Below are 23,417 nucleotides of genomic sequence, written 5' to 3'. Positions count from 1 at the left end.
CAGGAGACAATTCACCTATCAGCATGTCTTTGGAGTGTGGGAGGAAACTAAAGTACCCAGAGGAAACCCATGCAGTCACAGGGAGAACATGCAAACTCCAGGCAGGTGGTGCCGTGGTTGGGATTCGAACCAACGACTCTAGTACTGCCAGGCGGAAGTGCTAACCATTTAGCCCCTGTGCTGCCCTTATACCCCCTTCCTGCCCAGGCCAATTTCCAGCACTGTCACGCTTTGAATGACAATTGCGCGGACATGCAACACTGTACTCATATGAAATTTGTATAATTTTTCTTGAGACAGACAGCTTTCTTTTGGTGGTATCTCTCCCCCCCCCCCCCCAGGAAGCACAGATTACCAATCTCTCCCCCCCCCCCCCCAGGAAGCACAGATTACCAATCTCTCCCCCCCCCCCCCCCCAGGAAGCACAGATTACCAATCTCTCCCCCCCCCCCCCCAGGAAGCACAGATTACCAATCTCTCCCCCCCCCCCCCAGGAAGCACAGATTACCAATCTCTCCCCCCCCCCCCCCAGGAAGCACAGATTACCAATCTCTCCCCCCCCCCCAGGAAGCACAGATTACCAATCTCTCCCCCCCCCCCCCCCAGGAAGCACAGATTACCAATCTCTCCCCCCCCCCCCCCAGGAAGCACAGATTACCAATCTCTCCCCCCCCCCCCCCCAGGAAGCACAGATTACCAATCTCTCTCCCCCCCCCCCCCAGGAAGCACAGATTACCAATCTCTCCCCCCCCCCCCCCCCCCAGGAAGCACAGATTACCAATCTCTCCCCCCCCCCCCCCAGGAAGCACAGATTACCAATCTCTCCCCCCCCAGGAAGCACAGATTACCAATCTCTCCCCCCCCAGGAAGCACAGATTACCAATCTCTCCCCCCCCCCCCCCCCCAGGAAGCACAGATTACCAATCTCTCCCCCCCCCCCCCCCCCAGGAAGCACAGATTACCAATCTCTCCCCCCCCAGGAAGCACAGATTACCAATCTCTCCCCCCCCAGGAAGCACAGATTACCAATCTCTCCCCCCCCAGGAAGCACAGATTACCAATCTCTCCCCCCCCAGGAAGCACAGATTACCAATCTCTCCCCCCCCAGGAAGCACAGATTACCAATCTCTCCCCCCCCCCCCCCAGGAAGCACAGATTACCAATCTCTCCCCCCCCCCCCCCCAGGAAGCACAGATTACCAATCTCTCCCCCCCCCCCCCCAGGAAGCACAGATTACCAATCTCTCCCCCCCCCCCCCCCAGGAAGCACAGATTACCAATCTCTCCCCCCCCCCCCCCCAGGAAGCACAGATTACCAATCTCTCCCCCCCCCCCCCCAGGAAGCACAGATTACCAATCTCTCCCCCCCCCCCCCAGGAAGCACAGATTACCAATCTCTCCCCCCCCCCCCCCCCCAGGAAGCACAGATTACCAATCTCTCCCCCCCCCCCCCCCCCAGGAAGCACAGATTACCAATCTCTCCCCCCCCCCCCCCCCAGGAAGCACAGATTACCAATCTCTCCCCCCCCCCCCCAGGAAGCACAGATTACCAATCTCTCCCCCCCCCCCCCAGGAAGCACAGATTACCAATCTCTCCCCCCCCCCCCAGGAAGCACAGATTACCAATCTCTCCCCCCCCCCCCAGGAAGCACAGATTACCAATCTCTCCCCCCCCCAGGAAGCACAGATTACCAATCTCTCCCCCCCCCAGGAAGCACAGATTACCAATCTCTCCCCCCCCCAGGAAGCACAGATTACCAATCTCTCCCCCCCCCCCAGGAAGCACAGATTACCAATCTCTCCCCCCCCCCCCAGGAAGCACAGATTACCAATCTCTCCCCCCCCCCCCCAGGAAGCACAGATTACCAATCTCTCCCCCCCCCCCCCCCAGGAAGCACAGATTACCAATCTCTCCCCCCCCCCCCCAGGAAGCACAGATTACCAATCTCTCCCCCCCCCCCCCAGGAAGCACAGATTACCAATCTCCCCCCCCCCCCCCCAGGAAGCACAGATTACCAATCTCTCCCCCCCCCCCCCCAGGAAGCACAGATTACCAATCTCTCCCCCCCCCCCCCCCCCAGGAAGCACAGATTACCAATCTCTCCCCCCCCCCCCCCCCAGGAAGCACAGATTACCAATCTCTCCCCCCCCCCCCCCCCAGGAAGCACAGATTACCAATCTCTCCCCCCCCCCCCCCCCAGGAAGCACAGATTACCAATCTCTCCCCCCCCCCCCCCCCAGGAAGCACAGATTACCAATCTCTCCCCCCCCCCCCCCCAGGAAGCACAGATTACCAATCTCTCCCCCCCCCCCCCCCAGGAAGCACAGATTACCAATCTCTCCCCCCCCCCCCCCCAGGAAGCACAGATTACCAATCTCTCCCCCCCCCCCCCCAGGAAGCACAGATTACCAATCTCTCCCCCCCCCCCCCCAGGAAGCACAGATTACCAATCTCTCCCCCCCCCCCCCCAGGAAGCACAGATTACCAATCTCTCCCCCCCCCCCCCCAGGAAGCACAGATTACCAATCTCTCCCCCCCCCCCCCAGGAAGCACAGATTACCAATCTCTCCCCCCCCCAGGAAGCACAGATTACCAATCTCTCCCCCCCCCCCCAGGAAGCACAGATTACCAATCTCTCCCCCCCCAGGAAGCACAGATTACCAATCTCTCCCCCCCCAGGAAGCACAGATTACCAATCTCTCCCCCCCCAGGAAGCACAGATTACCAATCTCTCCCCCCCCAGGAAGCACAGATTACCAATCTCTCCCCCTCCATTACTGAGACCAGGATTACCCCTCCCTCCTAGCACTGCCCCCCCCAGTACACTCCCCTTATACAACAATGCCCCCCTCCCCCCGCTGTGGGCCCGGAGTGCGGGAAGAGGAAAGACGTCATCACCTCTCACACACCGAGCCGCCTCCATCCCCGCACTAGCGGCCGCCCAGCCCCCTCCGGTGTGTCTCCCTCTCACCCAGACACCTCCCGCTCTCACCCTCAGCTCTTCGGGATCCGCCATCTTCTCCCGGTACCATTCCTGCCGCTCGGCGGGGATCACGTGACCTGGCCTCAAGCTGTGGGGGATGGGATGCACCGGGCACGCGCATATGCGCGCCCCCGTCCGTCGTAATCCCGCCCAAAAATAAAATGAATCGGCCACGTGACCCCCCTTCACTCCATCCCCCTCTCGGGCGGGGCGGCTGTGGGAATCGGGTGGGCGGGGCTGTTTCTGAGTGAGCGTCTTATCCAATCAGTTCTCCCGAGTGGAAAGGGCGGGAAAATACGCCTCATGGCTGGTGGGGCATGAGATGAGTACCGGGCAGGATGGCTGCCAACAGTGCTGAGCCCGACAGTGGGCGGTCCAGTCATAATATTCCGACAACAGGAGCTACACCTCCCCCCTTACCTCACAGGGTTACATCCACATACACAGCACCTCACAACATCCCACCTAGTCATCCAGAATCGAAATCTTCAGAGGACATTCCTCACCACAACCTTCCCATACATCACCCAACAAAAATCGAATCACACATCTACACAATCCCGAACAAGGTGTCAAATCTACATACAGACCCAAAGCGAGGATTCCGGATCCCATGACCCAGATTGTATTCACAATAGAAAGCGGATGAAATGTTCAGCTCTGGGAGGTTTTACCCCCGTCCTGCCCAGGCCATGGTTTTACTATTTAGCACTGCGCTACTTTAACTGGTAATTGCACAGTCATGCGACGCTGTACCCAACTGACATTTTATTCCCACACAAATAGAGCTTTTTTTGGTGAGATTTGGGTACCAGGCTATAACTGAATGAAGGCCACAGCACGGCTCGGTGACCCCTCCATCTTTAAGGCTACGTTCACACTAGCGTTGTGTGCAGGGGGCAGAGAGGCGTTGGGGAAGCGTTTTTACCTCGGACAATTCTGCACATTGCAGCACATGGTGCTGTTCTAACGGGAACGTTAGCGTCGCGTCCCGGCAAAACGGAGACCAGATCTAGTGAATGCAGGGTCTGGGGAGAGCGGATATAGTGAATGCAGGATCTGGGGAGACCGAATATAGTGAATGCAGGATCTGGGGAGACCGAATATAGTGAATGCAGGGTCCGGGGAGAGCAGATATAGTGAATGCAGGGTCCGGGGGAGACCGGATATAGTGAATGCAGGGTCCGGGGAGAGCTGAATATAGTGAATGCAGGATCTGGGGAGACCAGATATAGTGAATGCAGGGTCCGGGGGAGACCGGATATAGTGAATGCAGGGTCCGGGGGAGACCGGATATAGTGAATGCAGGGTCCGGGGAGAGCTGAATATAGTGAATGCAGGATCTGGGGAGACCAGATATAGTGAATGCAGGGTCCGGGGGAGACCGGATATAGTGAATGCAGGGTCCGGGGGAGACCGGATATAGTGAATGCAGGGTCCGGGGGAGACCGGATATAGTGAATGCAGGATCTGGGGAGACCGAATATAGTGAATGCAGGATCTGGGGAGACCAGATATAGTGAATGCAGGATCCGGGGGAGACCGGATATAGTGAATGCAGGGTCCGGGGGAGACCGGATATAGTGAATGCAGGGTCCGGGGGAGACCGGATATAGTGAATGCAGGGTCCGGGGAGACCAGATATAGTGAATGCGGGGTCTGGGGAGAGCGGATATAGTAAATGCAGGGTCCGGGGAGACCGGATATAGTGAATGCGGGGTCTGGGGAGAGCAGATATAGTGAATGCAGGGTCCGGGGAGACCGGATATAGTGAATGCAGGGTCCGGGGAGAGCAGATATAGTGAATGCAGGGTCCGGGGGAGACCGGATATAGTGAATGCAGGGTCTGGGGAGACCGGATATAGTGAATGCAGGGTCCGGGGAGAGCTGAATATAGTGAATGCAGGATCTGGGGAGACCAGATATAGTGAATGCAGGGTCCGGGGGAGACCGGATATAGTGAATGCAGGGTCCGGGGGAGACCGGATATAGTGAATGCAGGGTCCGGGGGAGACCGGATATAGTGAATGCAGGATCTGGGGAGACCGAATATAGTGAATGCAGGATCTGGGGAGACCAGATATAGTGAATGCAGGATCCGGGGGAGACCGGATATAGTGAATGCAGGGTCCGGGGGAGACCGGATATAGTGAATGCAGGGTCCGGGGGAGACCGGATATAGTGAATGCAGGGTCCGGGGAGACCAGATATAGTGAATGCGGGGTCTGGGGAGAGCGGATATAGTAAATGCAGGGTCCGGGGAGACCGGATATAGTGAATGCGGGGTCTGGGGAGAGCAGATATAGTGAATGCGGGGTCCGGGGAGAGCAGATATAGCAAATGCAGGGTCCGGGGAGACCAGATATAGTGAGTGCAGGGCCCGGGGAGACCAGATATAGTGAATGCAGGGTCCAGGGAGACCAGATATAGTGAATGCAGGGTCCGGGGAGACCGAATATAGTGAATGCAGGATCTGGGGAGACCGAATATAGTGAATGCAGGATCTGGGGAGACCAGATATAGTGAATGCAGGGTCCGGGGGAGACCAGATATAGTGAATGCGGGGTCCGGGGAGAGCAGATATAGTGAATGCAGGGTCCGGGGAGACCAGATATAGTGAATGCGGGGTCCGGGGAGAGCAGATATAGTAAATGCAGGGTCCGGGGAGACCAGATATAGTGAGTGCAGGGCCCAGGGAGACCAGATATAGTGAATGCAGGGTCCGGGGAGACCGAATATAGTGAATGCAGGGTCCGGGGAGACCAGATATAGTGAATGCAGGGCCCGGGGAGACCAGATATAGTGAATGCAGGGTACGGGGAGATCACATATAGTGAATGCAGGGTCCAGGGAGACCGGATATAGTGAATGCAGGGTCCGGGGAGACCAGATATAGTGAATGCAGGGTCCGGGGAGACCGGATATAGTGAATGCAGGGTCCGGGGAGACAGGATATAGTGAATGCAGGGTCTGGGGAGACCGAATATAGTGAATGCAGGGTCCGGGGAGACCAGATATAGTGAATGCAGGGCCCGGGGAGACCAGATATAGTGAATGCAGGGTACGGGGAGACCAGATATAGTGAATGCAGGGTACGGGGAGACCAGATATAGTGAATGCAGGGCCCGGGGAGACCAGATATAGTGAATGCAGGGTCCGGGGAGACCAGATATAGTGAATGCAGGGCCCGGGGAGACCAGATATAGTGAATGCAGGGTCCGGGGAGACCAGATATAGTGAATGCAGGGTCCGGGGAGACCAGATATAGTGAGTGCAGGGCCCGGGGAGACCAGATATAGTGAATGCAGGGTCTGGGGAGACCGGATATAGTGAATGCAGGGTCCGGGGAGACCAGATATAGTGAATGCAGGGTCCAGGGAGACCAGATATAGTGAATGCAGGGTCCGGGGAGACCAGATATAGTGAGTGCAGGGTCCGGCGAGACCAGATATAGTGAATGCAGGGTCCGGGGAGACTGGATATAGTGAATGCAGGGTCCGGGGAGAGCAGATATAGTGAATGCAGGGTCCGGGGAGACCAGATATAGTGAGTGCAGGGTCCGGCGAGACCAGATATAGTGAATGCAGGGTCCGGGGAGACTGGATATAGTGAATGCAGGGTCCGGGGAGAGCAGATATAGTGAATGCAGGGTCCGGGGAGACCAGATATAGTGAATGCAGGGTCCGGGGAGACCGGATATAGTGAATGCGGGGTCCGGGGAGAGCGGATATAGTGAATGCAGGGTCCGGGGAGAGCAGATATAGTGAGTGCAGGGTCCGGGGAGACCAGATATAGTGAATGCAGGGTCCGGGGAGACCAGATATAGTGAATGCAGGGTCCGGGGAGGCCAGATATAGTGAATGCAGGGTCCAGGGAGACCGGATATAGTGAATGCAGGGTCCGGGGAGACCAGATATAGTAAATGCAGGATCCGGGGAAACCAGATATAGTGAATGCAGGGTCCTGGGTTTAGTAACACTTTAACTATTAATATTTAAACTTTGTTTTGTTTATTAATATTTTTATACATTTAAAGCAGAATTCCGGTAAAAAGCTCTATTTCACCATGCATGGGTCAACTGCTCATTTTTTCTAGGGGTGTACAAAACAATTATGTTAATCTGATCCTTCAGAAAACTGTGCTTCCCCATGGTCCAGCAGTGGACAGTATACTATATCTGGTCTCCCCGAACCCTGCATTCACTATATCTGGTCTCCCCGGACCCTGTATTCATTATATCTGGTCTCCCCGGACCCTGCATTCACTATATCCGCTCTCCCCGGACCCTGCATTCACTATATCCGCTCTCCCCGGACCCTGCATTCACTATATCTGCTCTCCCCGGACCCTGCATTCACTATATCCGGTCTCCCCGGACCCTGCATTCACTATATCCGCTCTCCCCGGACCCTGCATTCACTATATCCGCTCTCCCTGGACCCTGCATTCACTATATCTGGTCTCCCCAGACCCTGCATTCACTATATCCGTTCTCCCCGGACCCTGCATTCACTATATCCGCGCTCCCCAGACCCTGCATTCACTATATCTGGTCTCCCCGGACCCTGTATTCACTATATCTGGTCTCCCCGGGCCCTGCATTCACTATATCCGGTCTCCCCAGTCCCTGCATTCACTATATCCGCTCTCCCCGGACCCTGCATTCACTATATCCGCTCTCCCCGGACCCTGCATTCACTATATCTGGTCTCCCCGGACCCTGCATTCACTATATCTGGTCTCCCACAGTACACAAAAAATGGAAATGCAATTATTAAATATAAATTGTTAAATACCTTTTCTCATCAGCAGTATATAGCAGTCTTGTGACTTCTATCAGTGTCCAGCAGACCACTGGTTAAAGTTTGTAGTGGGAGTTTTCATTCTCCCCTGATTGTCCTATGAGGCTGAAGTACCCCTGACCCTCTGTCTGGAAAGTGATGATTAACCCTGTGCTAATTACATGCACTTCCCCCCCCCCCCCAAAAAAAAAACCTCTCTACAATACACACTAATCTGAGCATGTGCAGAATGACTCCACACGATATGTCTTATCAGGAGATATTGGGGACACTGGAAGAAGGGAAGGATCAGAGAAGTCAGGATCAAACAGTCTTTTTACATAGTGCAGAGGATTAACCCCTTAGGTTCCACTGTGAGTATAACAAGCATGCTTTACTGCATCTACAGACTAATTTTACTGTTGTGGGTTTAGTAACACTTTAACCACTTCCCGATGTGATTTCGTATTCCCGAGTAGGGGGCGCGTGTGCCCTACCCACGCCGCCATTGGCAGCTTCAGCTGATGATCACCAAGTCCCGGCCGGAGATTCGTTGCCGGCACCCAGCGATCACTGAGGAACACTGAGGGGGAGAGGTCTGTATGTAAACAGTACAGATCCCTACCCTGTCAGCACCAGCAGGCTGCTTTGTATGGCTCAGCATAGCAGAGCCATACAAAACAGCGTGTTTACACAGTGAAACACACGGGCGATCAAATACCCCCGAAAGAAAGCTCCATTGGTGGGAAAAAAAGAACATACATTTCATTTGGGTGCAGCGTTGCATGACCGCACAATTGTCAGATAAAGTAATGCAAAAAATGGCCTGGTCAGGAAGGGGAATAAATCCTCTGGAGGGCAAGTGGTTAATAAAACAAAAGCAAACAAAAAATCAGAAGAAAAATACTAGTTAAAGAGAGAAGACTAACCCCCCGGTCACATCGGTTGCGACTTGGCATGCGATGTGCATGTCATGCAACTTGCAAATCGTATGCCAAGTCGCACCCTATTGTCCGCTATTACAGCGATCATATCGGTGGGGTTCTGACTTGGTCAGAGCCGCACCAATTTCTATAGTAGTACATGCGCTATTTTTGATACGATTTGCATAGACATCTGTGTTAGTGCAAATAAAAAAAGTATCACGGACAGTACTCAATTGTTCCTGTATTTAGTCTGTAGGAAAGTTTTAGTGTCTACAACAGTGGTTCTTAACCTTGTTGGAGGTACTGAACCCCACCAGTTTCATATGCGCATTCACTGAACCCTTCTTAATTGGAAAAATAAAATATGATTTTTAAAATTCAAAACATAGATATATATTTATACATAGGTGCACAAAATGAACAAAACCGTTAAGAACAAAGAACAAAACCATTAAAACATGATTTTCACACAAAAACAAAAACATAATAATGAATATTTACTGCACGAATCATATGAGTCGGGTGTGGGTCTTCACCTCTGCCGAACCCGCGAGACTGACTCAGTGAACCCCTGGGGTTCGATCGAACCCAGGTTAAGAACCACTGTTTTATAGTAATTCATCCCCCATATAGTAATTCATCCCCCATAGTAATTCATCCCCCATAGTAATTCATCCCCCATATAGTAATTCATCCCCCATAGTAATTCACCCCCCCTATAGTAATTCATCCCCCATATAGTAATTCATCCCCCATATAGTAATTCATCCCCCATAGTAATTCATCCCCCATATAGTAATTCATCCCCCATAGTAATTCATCCCCCATATAGTAATTCATCCCCCATAGTAATTCACCCCCCCCTATAGTAATTCATCCCCCATATAGTAATTCATCCCCCATAGTAATTCATCCCCCATAGTAATTCATCCCCCATATAGTAATTCATCCCCCATAGTAATTCATCCCCCATATAGTAATTCATCCCCCATAGTAATTCATCCCTCATAGTAATTCATCCCCCATATAGTAATTCATCCCCCATAGTAATTCATCCCCCATAGTAATTCATCCCCCATATAGTAATTCATCCCCCATATAGTAATTCATCCCCCATAGTAATACATCCCCCATATAGTAATTCATCCCCCATAGTAATTCATCCCCCATATAGTAATTCATCCCCCATAGTAATTCATCCCCCATATAGTAATTCATCCCCCATATAGTAATTCATCCCCCCTATAGTAATTCATCCCCCATATAGTAATTCATCCCCCCTATAGTAATTCATCCCCCATATAGTAATTCATCCTCCATAGTAATTCATCCCCCATATAGTAATTCATCCCCCATAGTAATTCATCCCCCATATAGTAATTCATCCCCCATATAGTAATTCATCCCCCATAGTAATATATCCCCCATATAGTAATTCATCCCCCATATAGTAATTCATCCCCCATAGTAATTCATCCCCCATATAGTAATTCATCCCCCATAGTAATACATCCCCCATATAGTAATTCATCCCCCATAGTAATTCATCCCCCATATAGTAATTCATCCCTCATATAGTAATTCATCCCCCATATAGTAATTCATCCCCCCTATAGTAATTCATCCCCCCTATAGTAATTCATCCCCCATATAGTAATACATCCCCCATATAGTAATTCATCCCCCATAGTAATTCATCCCCCATAGTAATTCATCCCCCATATAGTAATTCATCCCCCATAGTAATACATCCCCCATATAGTAATTCATCCCCCATAGTAATTCATCCCCCATAGTAATTCATCCCCCATATAGTAATTCATCCCTCATATAGTAATTCATCCCCCATAGTAATTCATCCCCCATATAGTAATTCATCCCCCCTATAGTAATTCATCCCCCATAGTAATTCATCCCCCCTATAGTAATTCATCCCCCCTATAGTAATTCATCCCCCCTATAGTAATTCATCCCCCATATTAATTCATCCCTTATATAGTAGTAGTAAGTAAGTAGCAAGTAGTAAGCCAAGTCCCCCCTGTGTCAATTCACTTACCTTTGCTCCGCGCGTTCCTCTCGCCGTATTCCCGCGCCGTTCCGGTCTTCAGGGCGGACTGTGAGAGGAGCCTAGCTCCTCTCACGTTCGTCACGCTGCCCCGCCTACACACATCCTGACAGCCAATCACTGGCTATCAGGATGTGAGTGGCAGCGAGACTGGCCAATCATTGCATTTGAGCGCGCTGCCCTGGCTGTTTTTTTTTTTTGGATCACGCTGCAGAGTCCCTGCCGCCCGAGAGGAGGGAGGGGAGCGGGCGCCCGGCACACAAGAGCCGCATTAAAGCGTGTAAAGAGCCGCATGTGGCTCGCGAGCCGCGGCTTGCCGACCACTGGGCTAAGCGATGTTGCGTGACCACCTGCAGCCAATGATGGACAAGCGGGGCATGTCATCACGAATCATATGAGTCGGGTGTGGGTCTTCACCTCCGCCGAACCCGCGAGACTGACTCACCGAACCCCTGGGGTTCGATCGAACCCAGGTTAAGAACCACTGGTCTACAAACTACGGGATACATATTTGAAAGTTGATCAATCCTGATGTACTGATCTCATTTCTTGTGGCCCTAAAAATCTTAAAAAGTCAGTATAGCATAGCGATCACATGATCACCGGGTCCCAAGTACCGGGATCCGCATTTCGTTGTGTCTGGTGGATACAGTGGTTGCAGGCAGTGAGAGGGGAGGTGCGCCATGCCACCTAGTGTCTCTCTACAGCAGAGGTGGCCAAACTTTTTTCAAAGAGGGCCAGATTGGATGAAGTGAACATGACGGAGGGCCGAACATTTTTCCGAACATTCTTTGAACCATTACAATTAAATGCAAATAAATTATTTTATGCCAAGTTAATTGCAAACAACATACTTTTCATTTCATAACATTAAGATCAACTGACAGCTGAGTTTCACAATGTATTGAAAATAAATTTAAAAAAAACTTACCTGCACTAATGTGAAGGGTGAAAAAGGTAGCTGGAGCTGAAGTCTCTGTTCGGCAGCCGGGAGGGGAAGAGAAACACACTTCACGCTGGAAGCCCGGCCCTGACGTCACCGCCCTCTGTCGCTCCCAGAGCGGCGCAGTCACGCATGCGCACTGCTCTCAAGCTGAAGACTGTCTGCCACAGAAGGGAGGGCCGTGCGACAGCCGCATTTACACAGACCAGGGAGAACGCGCCGCAGTCAGGCATGCGCACTGCCCTCTGCTCTCAAGCAGAAGACTGTCTGCCATAGAAGGGAGGGCCGTGGGAGGGCCACATTACACAGAGTAGGGACGGCTGTTGGAGGGCCGTATTAAACCGACCCCTGGGCCGTAAATGGCCCGCGGGCCGGACTTTGGACATGCCTGGTCTACAGCAAAATGCCGTACGGTTACATCGTTCTGCCTGTACATGCCTCCTGCCTGTAATAAGTGCTGTGGGTGGTCAGCAAGTGAATGATCATGGTCTGACCAGTGTTGTTTATAAACACTGATTCAGGCTCTAATCACACTTATACGAATTGTCATGCAACTTAGGCCATTAAAGTCGCATGACAAGTTGCAGCCTATTTTTTCAGTGGCACCCCTTCAAATCGGTGCAACGTAAAGCGTAGTTCCAGCTGAAAAAAAAGTCAACAGCTACAAAAACTGTAGCTGTTGACTTTTAAAATACAGTCACTTACCTGTCCCTCGGTCCAGCAGTGTCCTCATCACTGCTGGTTTCACTGGCCGTCTTCTCTCCCTGGCGCAGGCATCTTCAGTGTGGGCACCCGGCTGTGACAGCTTGCAGCTTCACAGCCGGGTGCCCACTGAGCATGCCCAAGAAGCGCTACGCTTTGTAAAGGGTTTCGTAGTCTTCTGGGACCTGTCATACATCCCAGAAGACTACGGGGAGGGATGGGGGAGGACAACTTCCTCTTCAATTGCCTTAGGCGATTGCAGAGGAAGTGGGAGCGGGTACCTGTCAAATTGGGGTGCCCGCTCTCCCCCTCCTGCTCCCCAAAAGTGCCAATCCTTAATGGGGAGCGGGGACAAAGACTTAAAGCGGAACTTTCCCTTTTGGGAGGAACTCCGCTTTAAAGTCGCAGTGACTTTGAAAAGTTGCCCGCACTACTTTGAAGCAACTTTTGATGCAACTTTGATCTAGAGAGTGTAAAGTCAGATCATAGCCATGCTCCAAAGTCGCACTGGAAATCATGTGACTGTGGAGTTACGCAAGTGTGAATGGAGCCTCGGACTGCTTTTTTTGACAGCTACGGCTGCCTTCTCTGAGTATATTGTAAAGCAGGCATTAAAAAGAGAGAAAAGGTCAGTGTACCGGGGGGGGGGGGGGGTCCCAGAAGTAGCACAGAGAGGCTAGATGTACTACACACATTCTGTGTATTCACAGCCTTGAAGCTCGATATATCCAAAATATAAGCATACAGGAAACACAAATAGCATAATACCGCCAGAACCAATCTTAAAAGGTAACTTTAATTAAGGTGCTCACATTTTGACAATATAAAAACCGCTTTAAAAGTATTAAATGTTTAGCAGCAAACCAGGAAGTGTCCAAAGGAAAATCAGACGATCCACCCTCATCAAAAATGGCCGCCGGTCAACTTCCGGTTCTTGTGTGCGTGTTGACGTCAACTCCTCTGACGCGTTTCGTCATCGACTTATGATTGGTTCTGGCGGTATTATGCTATTTGTGTTTCCTGTATGCTTATATTTTGGATATATCGAGCTTCAAGGCTGATGAATCTTGGTGGTGATATGAAGGCTATATGGAGTAAAGATCAATAGGAGGACTGTCTCCCACCTCCCCTTGGGGAAAAGATATATGAAAAAAGCTTCTCTTTTTTTTGAATATTGGTAAGGGTATGCATTCTTTTATTTAGAAGTGTCACAGTGCTGGTTGGATGAAAGCACTGAAGAGTGATTCACATTCACGTGGCTTTTCACTTCAATTTTTTTGGCTTCACAGTTTTCTCATTTTTTTCATTTTGTTCACTTTTTTCACTGATTTATGTGATTGGGTATTCACTTTAATAAAGTCACTATTATTTGGATACATTTAAAAGGATAATGCACTATGTGAATATTTTTTTCTGTTTGAGGTACATTAATGGAGGAATTTTTGAACACAAGAAGAAGTTGATTTAAAGATTGGACTTGTGGGTTTTGGACTATACATAGTTTTTTAGGGTCTATTGTACAGCATTTTCTGTGTTTTGATTTTTATACATCTTTGGGGGTGAAGGTGTTGGTGGTGCTGTGGGGAATTGTAATTAATTAATTTGGGAGAGTGTTTTTTTCATCTTAGCTGGCAGAGTACAGCCCCAATTCTAAAGAATTTGGAACAGGGCCATATTTACCACGATGTAGCATCCCCTCTTTTATCAACTTTCTGTAAATGTCGGGGAACTGAGGAGACCAGTTGATAGAGTTTTGAGAGAGGAACGTTGTCCCATCCTTACCTTAGCATATGGTCCTCTTAAACCTGGATATACCTTTCAGCATTAATAGTGCCTTTCCAGATGTGAAAGGATCCCATTCCATAAGCACTAACCCACCTCCATACCATCAGAGATGCAGGCTTTTGAACTCAGCGCTGATAAGAAAACCAAAGGTCCATCTCCCTTTTAGGTTCTGAGGTGCGGTGCCCATGGCTGCCAGAAAGATGTCAAATTTTGATTCATCATTCCAAAGAACAGTTTTCCACTTTGCAACAGACCATTTTAAATGAGCTGTGGCCCAGAGAAGTTGGCAGCATTTCTGGAACATGTTCGGATATGGCTTCTTCATAGCATGATAGAGCTTTACCTTCCATTTTTGGATGGCACAGTAAACGGAAGTATTCCTGAGTCCATGCACTGATATCCATCACAGAATCATGTCTGTTTTTAACCACTTCCTGTCCGGACACTTTTACCCCCTTCCTGTCCAGGGCAATTTTCAGCTTTCAGCGCTATCACACTTTGAATGACAATTGCGCGGTCATGCAATACTGTACCCATATGAATTTTTTACCACTTTTTTGAGACAGATAAAGCTTTATTTTGGTGGTATTTATTCACCGCTGGGATTTTTATTTTTTTTACTATGTAAATGAAAAAGTCCAAAAATTTTGAAAAAAAGTGGGTTTTTTTTATAAAATTTTGCAAATAAATAATATTTCATCATAAATCTTGGCCAGAATTTATTCCGTTATTTTTTTAGTAAAAAAAAATCCAAATTAGTTTATAACCAAAAATTATAATTTTTAAACATTTTTTTTTACATTTTTATTTTTTATATTATTTTTAATTTTTATTTTTACATACTGTCACCCTAGCAGTACAGTGTCACCATGGTGACACTGTACTACTTGTGGGGGTTGATGAAAAATTTTTTTTTTTACACTGATTGCTTTTACACCCATATAGGATGTAAAAGCAATCATTTCTCTTTCTCTCTGTCTGCATTCTTGCAGTTATTGAGAAGTACTGAGTGAGCTGTGATTGGTCACAGCTTGTCACATGGTACAAGGCTGTTGTGAATAGCCTTGTACCATGTGACCTCTGTGATCATTCACAGATTTCACACGTAGTAAACAATGATGTCACAAGTGACATCTTGCTTACTACTTTGCATGTGATCACTGATTGGCCAATCAGTGATCACATGATCGGGACCTCGTACAGAGGTCCCGTCTGACGATCGGTGTTTCACTGTGTCTGGAGGACACAGCGGACACCAAATCGCGGTGCTGCGCGTTCCAAGGGAGCGCGCACAGCTAGAAAAGGCGGGTGCCGTTTAGGAACGGCAACCCGCCCCTGGACTGCCACCGCCCTGCCGTTTATAAACAGCAGGCGGACGGCAAGAGGTTAATGCAGTGGCGTCTGAGGGCCAGAAGTTGAAGATCACGGGCATCCAATATTGTGTTTTGGTCTTGTCCTTGCACACAGATTTCTCCAGATTATCTGAATCTTTTGATGATATCATGTACTGTAAATATTAAGTCTTTGCATGTTTATGTTGAGGAATATTATTTCAAAATTGATGATTTTTAGACACAGCTTTTTACAGATTAGTGAACCTCTATGCATCCTTATTTCTGAGACTCTCTAAGATGCTCTTTTTATACCCAAGTTACTGACCTGTTGCCAATGAATCTAATTGGTTGCAAAATATTCTTCCAGCACTTCGTTGTCAGTGACACTTACTTTGCCTTAAATCTGTTGCCCATCCCAACTTTTTTGAGATATGTAGTTGCCATCAATTTAAAAATTACCTTTTTTTTGTTTTAAATGGCACATTTTAATAAACGTGTGCAGTGTTCATTCACTTTATGATCTTTTTATACAATGGCGTTAATAATGATAGAATTTTCTGGATGATATACAAGAGGGTTTTATCTATTGATGACCAAATCTTCGTGCTAGATATTGTTCCTTTATATTAAAAAAAGTGTTTGGTTTGTTTATCTGATTCTATCATAATGTTATTACTGTATTTATTGAATGTATATAATCCCTAATGGTGGTCATACACACTTCGAGAAATAATCCATTTCTTTTTGGATCAATTTCTTAAATAGGAATAATTGATCTATAGTCAACAACTCATTCCATTAATATGCCCCACATGCAAATATGGATTTTGATCAATAGTTGGAAGAGGCAGTTATAATTTACCATCATAAAGTGAGTCTAAAGTATTTGATCCCCTGCTGATTTTGAATGTTTGCCCACTCACAAAGAAATGATCGGTCTAAAAATCGAATGTTCGGTGTATTGTAACACTGAGAGACAATAGCAACAGAAAATTCAGCAGAAATGCATGTCTAACAAATGATGACTGATTTGCATGTTCATGAGGAAATAAGTATTTGATCCCCTATCATTCAGCAGGATTTCTGGCTCCCAGGTGTCTTTCATACAGGTAACAAACTGAGATTAGAAGCAGTCTCTTAAAGGGAGTGCTGCTAATCTCATGTTGTTACCTGTGTAAAAGACACCTGTCCACAGGAGCAATCAAACAATCAGATTCCAAACTCTCCACCATGGCAAAGACCAAAGAGCTGTCCAAGGATGTCAGGGACAAGATTGTAGACCTACACAAGGCTGGACTGGGCTACCAAACTATCGCCAAGCAGCTTGGTGAGAAGGTGACAACAGTTGGTGCAATCATTCGCAAATGGAAGAAACACAAAACAACTGTCAGTCTCCCTAGGTCTGGTGCACCATGCAAGATCTCACCTCATGGAGTGTCAATGATCATGAGAACAGTGAGGAATCATCCCAGAACTACACGTGAGGATCTTGTCAATGATCTCCAGGCAGCTGGGACCACAGTCACCAAGAAAACAATTGGTAACACACTACACCGACAAGGACTGAAATCCTGCAGTGCCCGCAAGGTGCCTCTGCTCAAGAAAGCACATGTCCAGGCCCATCTGAAGTTTGCCACTGAACATCTGAATGATGCAGAGGAGGACTGGTTGAAAGTGTTGTGGTCAGATGAGACCAAAATCAAGCTCTTTGGCATCAACTCAACTCGCCGTGTTTGGAGGAGGAGGAATGCTGCCTATGACCTCAAGAATACCATCCCAACTGTCAAACATGGTGGTGGAAACATTTTTCTTTGGGGGTGTTTTTCTGTTAAGGGGACAAGACAACTGCGCCGCACCAAAGGGACGATGGACGGGGCAATGTACCATCAAATCTTGGGTGAGAACCTTCTTCCCTCAGCCAGGGCATTGAAAATGGGTCGTGGATGGGTGTTCCAGCATGACAATGACCAAAAACACACGGCCAAGGCAACAAAGGAGTTGTTTAAGAAGAAGCACATTAAGGTTCTGGAGTGGCCTAGCCAGTCTCCAGACCTTAATCCGACTGAAAATCTGTGGAGGGAGCTGAAAGTTCGAGTTGCCAAATGTCAGCCACCAAACCTTAATGACTTGAAGAGGATCTGCCAAGAGGAGTGGGCCAAAATCCCTCCTGAGATGTGTGCAAACCTGGTGGCCAACTACAGGAAATGTCTGACCTCTGTAATTGCCAACAAGGGATTTGCCACCAAGTACTAAGCCATGTATTGTGAAGGGGATCAAATACTTATTTCCCTCATGAACATGCAAATCAGTCATCATTTGTTAGACATGCATTTCTTTTGAATTTTTTGTTGCTATTCTCTTAGTGTTACAATACACCGAACATTCGATTTTTAAACTGATCGTTTCTTTGTGAGTGGGCAAACATTCAACATCAGCAGGGGATCAAATACGTATTTCCTTCACTGTATTTGTAAATGCATTCCAAAAATGTAGATTTCTATTTTTAAAGACATACAGTATATTTGAAAAGCATTTTTACATATTTTTATATACCGTATTTGCCGGCGTATAAGACGACCCCCTACTTTTCCTGCTAAAATGTAGTGTTTGGGCTATACTCGCCGTATAAGACTACCCCTCTTCTAATGCACACCAGTGGGAGGAATAGTGCCCCATCATTGGTGTCAGTGGGAGGAATAGTGCCCCATCATTGGTATCAGTGGGAGGAATAGTGCCCCATCATTGGTGTCAGTGGGAGGAATAGTGCCCCATCATTAGTATCAGTGGGGGGAATAGTGCCCCATCATTGGTATCAGTGGCAGGAATAGTGCCCCATCATTTCTATCAGTGGGAGGAATAGTGCCCCATCATTGGTGTCAGTGGAATAGTGCCCCATCATTGGTGTCAGTGGGAGGAATAGTGCCCCATCATTAGTATCAGTGGGGGGAATAGTGCCCCATCATTGGTATCAGTGGCAGGAATAGTGCCCCATCATTTCTATCAGTGGGAGGAATAGTGCCCCATCATTGGTGTCAGTGGAATTGTGCCCCATCATTGGTGTCAGTGGAATAGTGCCCCATCATTGATGTCAGTGGGAGGAATAGTGCCCCATCATGGGTATCAGTGGCAGGAATAGTGCCCCATCATTGGTATCAGTGGGGGGAATAGGTGCCCCATCATTGGTATCAGTGGCAGGAATAGTGCCCCATCATTGGTATCAGTGGGAGGAATAGTGCCCCATCATTGGTATCAGTGGGAGGAATAGTGCCCCATCATTGGTATCAGTGGGGGGGGAATAGTGCCCCATCATTGGTGTCAGTGGGAGGAATAGTGTCCCAACATTGGTTTCAGTGGGAGGAATAGTGCGCCATCATTGGTATCAGTGGGGGGAATAGTGCCCCATCATTGGTGTCAGTGGGGGGTGGAATAGTGCCCCATCATTGGTGTCAGTGGGGGGTGGAATAGTGCCCCATCATTGGTGTCAGTGGGAGGAATAGTGACCCATCATTGGTGTCAGTGGGGGGTGGAATAGTGCCCCATCATTGGTGTCAGTGCGGGGTGGAATAGTGCCCCATCATTGGTGTCAGTGGGGGGGAGGAATAGTGCCCCATCGTTGGTGTCAGTGGGAGGAATAGTGCTCCATCATTGGTATCAGTGACACCAATGATGGGGCACTATTCCTCCCACTGACACCAACTACACTTGCTGACCCTGTTCTAGTATGGTGCTGCTTCAGCCAGCATATGTGGTTGCAGCAGCACCTCTACACTGAACACTTACCTGCTGCTCCTGCACTCGATTTTCGCAGGGCCGCTCGGCTCCGCCCCCTCGCCGGTGATTGGCCGCCTGTGTGCCTTTCCTGAACTACAGTTCTGGCGGCCAATCACCGGTGAGGAGGCGGAGCCGAGCAGCCGCGCGAACATCCAGTGGCCGAACTGAATGAGCAGCCGTGCTTCCTGGACCGGATCGTCGTGGGACCGAAGCCAGGTAAGAAACAGCCCCTGCCCACCCCTGTACTTAGTGTCCCTTCCGTTGGAAGGGGGGGGGCGGCGGCGGCACCGCGCCGCCCCCCTAAAAAGTGTCAGCATGCTGTATACCGGCGTATAAGACAACCCCCGACTTTTGAGAAGATTTTCAAGGGGTAAAAAGTCGTCTTATACGCCGGCAAATACGGTATATATTTATTGAAATATATTGAATATGGAAAAAATTGTAGCATTTCAAATATATATCAATACAGTATATTTGGAAAGAATATTTTTAAAATATATTTCAACTATATTTTTCTTCCATGTGGGAATACAGCTCAATACAAGAGGGTTAGGAGGGTCCTGATCCTTGGAGCTTACAATCTAAGAGAAATAAAAGAGAGAAGCTGAGTGGTTGCTGTGCACATCCAGGGCTGTTGTTAGAAACCATGGGGCCTCATACGGCCAAACTGACACACCCCCCTGCCCCAAAAAAAAGTTTAAAATGCTTCAGTTATGAATGAACACAGTGAGTGATCAGTACTGATCACTTATTGTGGTCATTCAGGAAAGGGGCTTGTTAATGTGACATACTTACCGGATCCTTCCCCCACTCTCCATCCTGAAGGATCCTATTGTGCGCAAGCAGCTGCTGGCTTTTGGCATTTTTTTCTAAAGCTCATAAACTCAACTCTATAAAATGCTATGTGTCCGTGTACACACAGGCTTTTAGCAGAGTTTAGAAGCTGCTGGGTTTAGGTGAGGTTAACCTTTTCCTCTCCTGAACGTGGAAGAATCGCATTCAGGATAGGAACGTTTTGACTGCCGACTGCGGGAAAGCACAAAACGTGGTACTGCGGTTGCCACGTTTTCCCGCGGTCAGTGTAGGCTCGTGTACATGAAGCCTAAGGAGAGGAGGGAAGCTGGAAGCACAGTAGGGGTAAGACACACAGGGGGGAGGCATGGTGCCCGGGGAGGGGAATGGGTGCTCCGGAGGGGTAATGACTGGAACAAAGGGCGGAATGATAACTCATGGGGCCCCCGGCAATAGGGGATCATGGGGCCCCTGTGTCCTTGCCAAAACTCAAAAAAGCCTATGAAAAAGGCACCAGGGGCCCCCTACTGACCCCGGCGCCCTCAGGCAATGCCTGAGTTTCCAAATGGTCAGTCCGCCCGACTGGAACTGATCCCCTGTATGGCTCTCCCTGCAGCAGCTGACAGCCAGTGGGAGGGGGAGGAAAAGAAGCCAGCTACAGCTGCTGCAGAGAGAGCCATACAGGGGATCGGTTCCAGTAATTGCCCCCCAGCCGTGCCAATCACCCTCCCTGCCCACATCCGATTCACCCAGCTGCCTGGGCCCCCTGCTGGCCTGAGCCCCATAGAGGAGGCCTGGTGGTACCCCTTTATTCACATCCGCTCCAGCCGGCATAAAACTCCCCTCCATACACAGGGCACCGATTGGCAATGGTTGGATGGCAATGGTTGGCAAGATGGCCGCCGCTTTCAAAATCTCGAGGCCGTTCCCGCGAGAGTTGGCGCCGTGATACCGTTCCCAGAGTGCTTTGCGAGCCCTCTTCCTGCGCGGCCTGAGGTGAGTGAGACATGGCGGCTGAGGGCTCCTTCCGATCGCGGCGTCTAATCCGTCCGATATCTCCGCCATCGCTGGCCGCCGTGTGCCGGCACCGTGCTGGGGGATGAGGGCGCAGGGTGAGCATGGGAGGAGGGATGGTATGGGTGCGGGGGAGAAGCTATAGGGCAGTCCAGGGATTAGGCCTGTAGTCCGGAGGGCTCAGTGTAATGGAGTGCGGTGTCTGGGCCTGTTACCATAGAGAGAGTACGAGGGGGGCATGCTGTTCTGTGTGTATGGAGGGGTGTCACCAGCACTGGGGGCCCATCATAGCTCTGTATGGGGGGGGGGTCTTTCTCGTAGGTCTCTATGGGGCCCCCTCTCGTCTGTCTGTTTGGGCCATATAGATGTTGTCCAGGAGAGCTCATTGAAGTGTTAGCTGCCACCATTTTTCCATTTTAATTTCATACAGAGCTACGGGAGGGGGTCCCCCCCATAGAGAGCTACGGGAGAGAGGGCCCCCATAAAGAGCTACGGGAGAGGGTCCCCCCCCATAGAGAGCTACGGGAGAGGGTCCCCCCCCCATAGAGAGCTACGGGAGAGGGTCCCCCCCCCATAGAGAGCTACGGGAGAGGGTCCCCCCCTCATAGAGAGCTACGGGAGAGGGTCCCCCCCCCATAGAGAGCTACGGGAGAGGGTCCCCCCCCCATAGAGAGCTACGGGAGAGAGGGCCCCCATAAAGAGCTACGGGAGAGGGTCCCCCCCCATAGAGAGCTACGGGAGAGGGTCCCCCCCCCATAGAGAGCTACGGGAGAGGGTCCCCCCCCCATAGAGAGCTACGGGAGAGGGTCCCCCCCCCATAGAGAGCTACGGGAGAGGGTCCCCCCCCCATAGAGAGCTACGGGAGAGGGTCCCCCCCCCATAGAGAGCTACGGGAGAGGGTCCCCCCCCCATAGAGAGCTACGGGAGAGGGTCCCCCCCCCATAGAGAGCTACGGGAGAGGGTCCCCCCCCCATAGAGAGCTACGGGAGAGGGTCCCCCCCATAGAGAGCTACGGGAGAGGGTCCCCCCCCCATAGAGAGCTACGGGAGAGGGTCCCCCCCCCATAGAGAGCTACGGGAGAGGGTCCCCCCCCCATAGAGAGCTACGGGAGAGGGTCCCCCCCCCATAGAGAGCTACGGGAGAGGGTCCCCCCCCCATAGAGAGCTACGGGAGAGGGTCCCCCCCCATAGAGAGCTACGGGAGAGGGTCCCCCCCCCATAGAGAGCTACGGGAGAGGGTCCCCCCCCCCATAGAGAGCTACGGGAGAGGGTCCCCCCCCCATAGAGAGCTACGGGAGAGGGTCCCCCCCCCATAGAGAGCTACGGGAGAGGGTCCCCCCCCCATAGAGAGCTACGGGAGAGGGTCCCCCCCCCATAGAGAGCTACTGGAGAGGGTCCCCCCCCCATAGAGAGCTACGGGAGAGGGTCCCCCCCCCCATAGAGAGCTACGGGAGAGGGTCCCCCCCCCATAGAGAGCTACGGGAGAGGGTCCCCCCCCCATAGAGAGCTACGGGAGAGGGCCCCCCCCCATAGAGAGCTACGGGAGAGGGTCCCCCCCCCCATAGAGAGCTACGGGAGAGGGTCCCCCCCCCATAGAGAGCTACGGGAGAGGGTCCCCCCCCCATAGAGAGCTACGGGAGAGGGTCCCCCCCCCATAGAGAGCTACGGGAGAGGGTCCCCCCCCCATAGAGAGCTACGGGAGAGGGTCCCCCCCCCATAGAGAGCTACGGGAGAGGGTCCCCCCCCCATAGAGAGCTACGGGAGAGGGTCCCCCCCCCATAGAGAGCTACGGGAGAGGGTCCCCCCCCCATAGAGAGCTACGGGAGAGGGTCCCCCCCCCATAGAGAGCTACGGGAGAGGGTCCCCCCCCCATAGAGAGCTACGGGAGAGGGTCCCCCCCCCATAGAGAGCTACGGGAGAGGGTCCCCCCCCCATAGAGAGCTACGGGAGAGGGTCCCCCCCCCATAGAGAGCTACGGGAGAGGGTCCCCCCCCCATAGAGAGCTACGGGAGAGGGTCCCCCCCCATAGAGAGCTACGGGAGAGGGTCCCCCCCCCATAGAGAGCTACGGGAGAGGGTCCCCCCCCCATAGAGAGCTACGGGAGAGGGTCCCCCCCCCATAGAGAGCTACGGGAGAGGGTCCCCCCCCCATAGAGAGCTACGGGAGAGGGTCCCCCCCCCATAGAGAGCTACGGGAGAGGGTCCCCCCCCCATAGAGAGCTACGGGAGAGGGTCCCCCCCCCATAGAGAGCTACGGGAGAGGGTCCCCCCCCCATAGAGAGCTACGGGAGAGGGTCCCCCCCCCCATAGAGAGCTACGGGA

General features: G+C 50.8%; 1 protein-coding gene across 4 annotated transcripts in view; it reads right to left on the bottom strand.

Moving 5' to 3' along the window:
- The window catches only part of LOC149431296 (E3 SUMO-protein ligase PIAS2-like), a 48,712-nt gene extending 45,567 nt beyond the window's left edge, over positions 1-3,145 (bottom strand). For all 4 annotated transcript variants that reach the window (XM_089665702.1, XM_089665703.1, XM_089665705.1 and 1 more), the window contains exon 1: positions 2,993-3,145. In XM_089665702.1, coding sequence (XP_089521828.1) covers positions 2,993-3,016 — 24 coding nt within the window. In that variant the 5' untranslated portion in view covers positions 3,017-3,145. The remainder of the gene's footprint in view (positions 1-2,992) is intronic.
- Positions 3,146-23,417: the final 20,272 nt, after the last annotated feature.

This window comes from Staurois parvus, unplaced genomic scaffold, assembly GCF_062004578.1.
Source record: "Staurois parvus isolate SC_StPar_1 unplaced genomic scaffold, SC_StPar_1.0 ptg002299l, whole genome shotgun sequence".
In the NCBI taxonomy this organism is placed as follows: domain Eukaryota; kingdom Metazoa; phylum Chordata; class Amphibia; order Anura; family Ranidae; genus Staurois; species Staurois parvus.
This window is presented reverse-complemented; position numbering and strand designations above follow the sequence as displayed.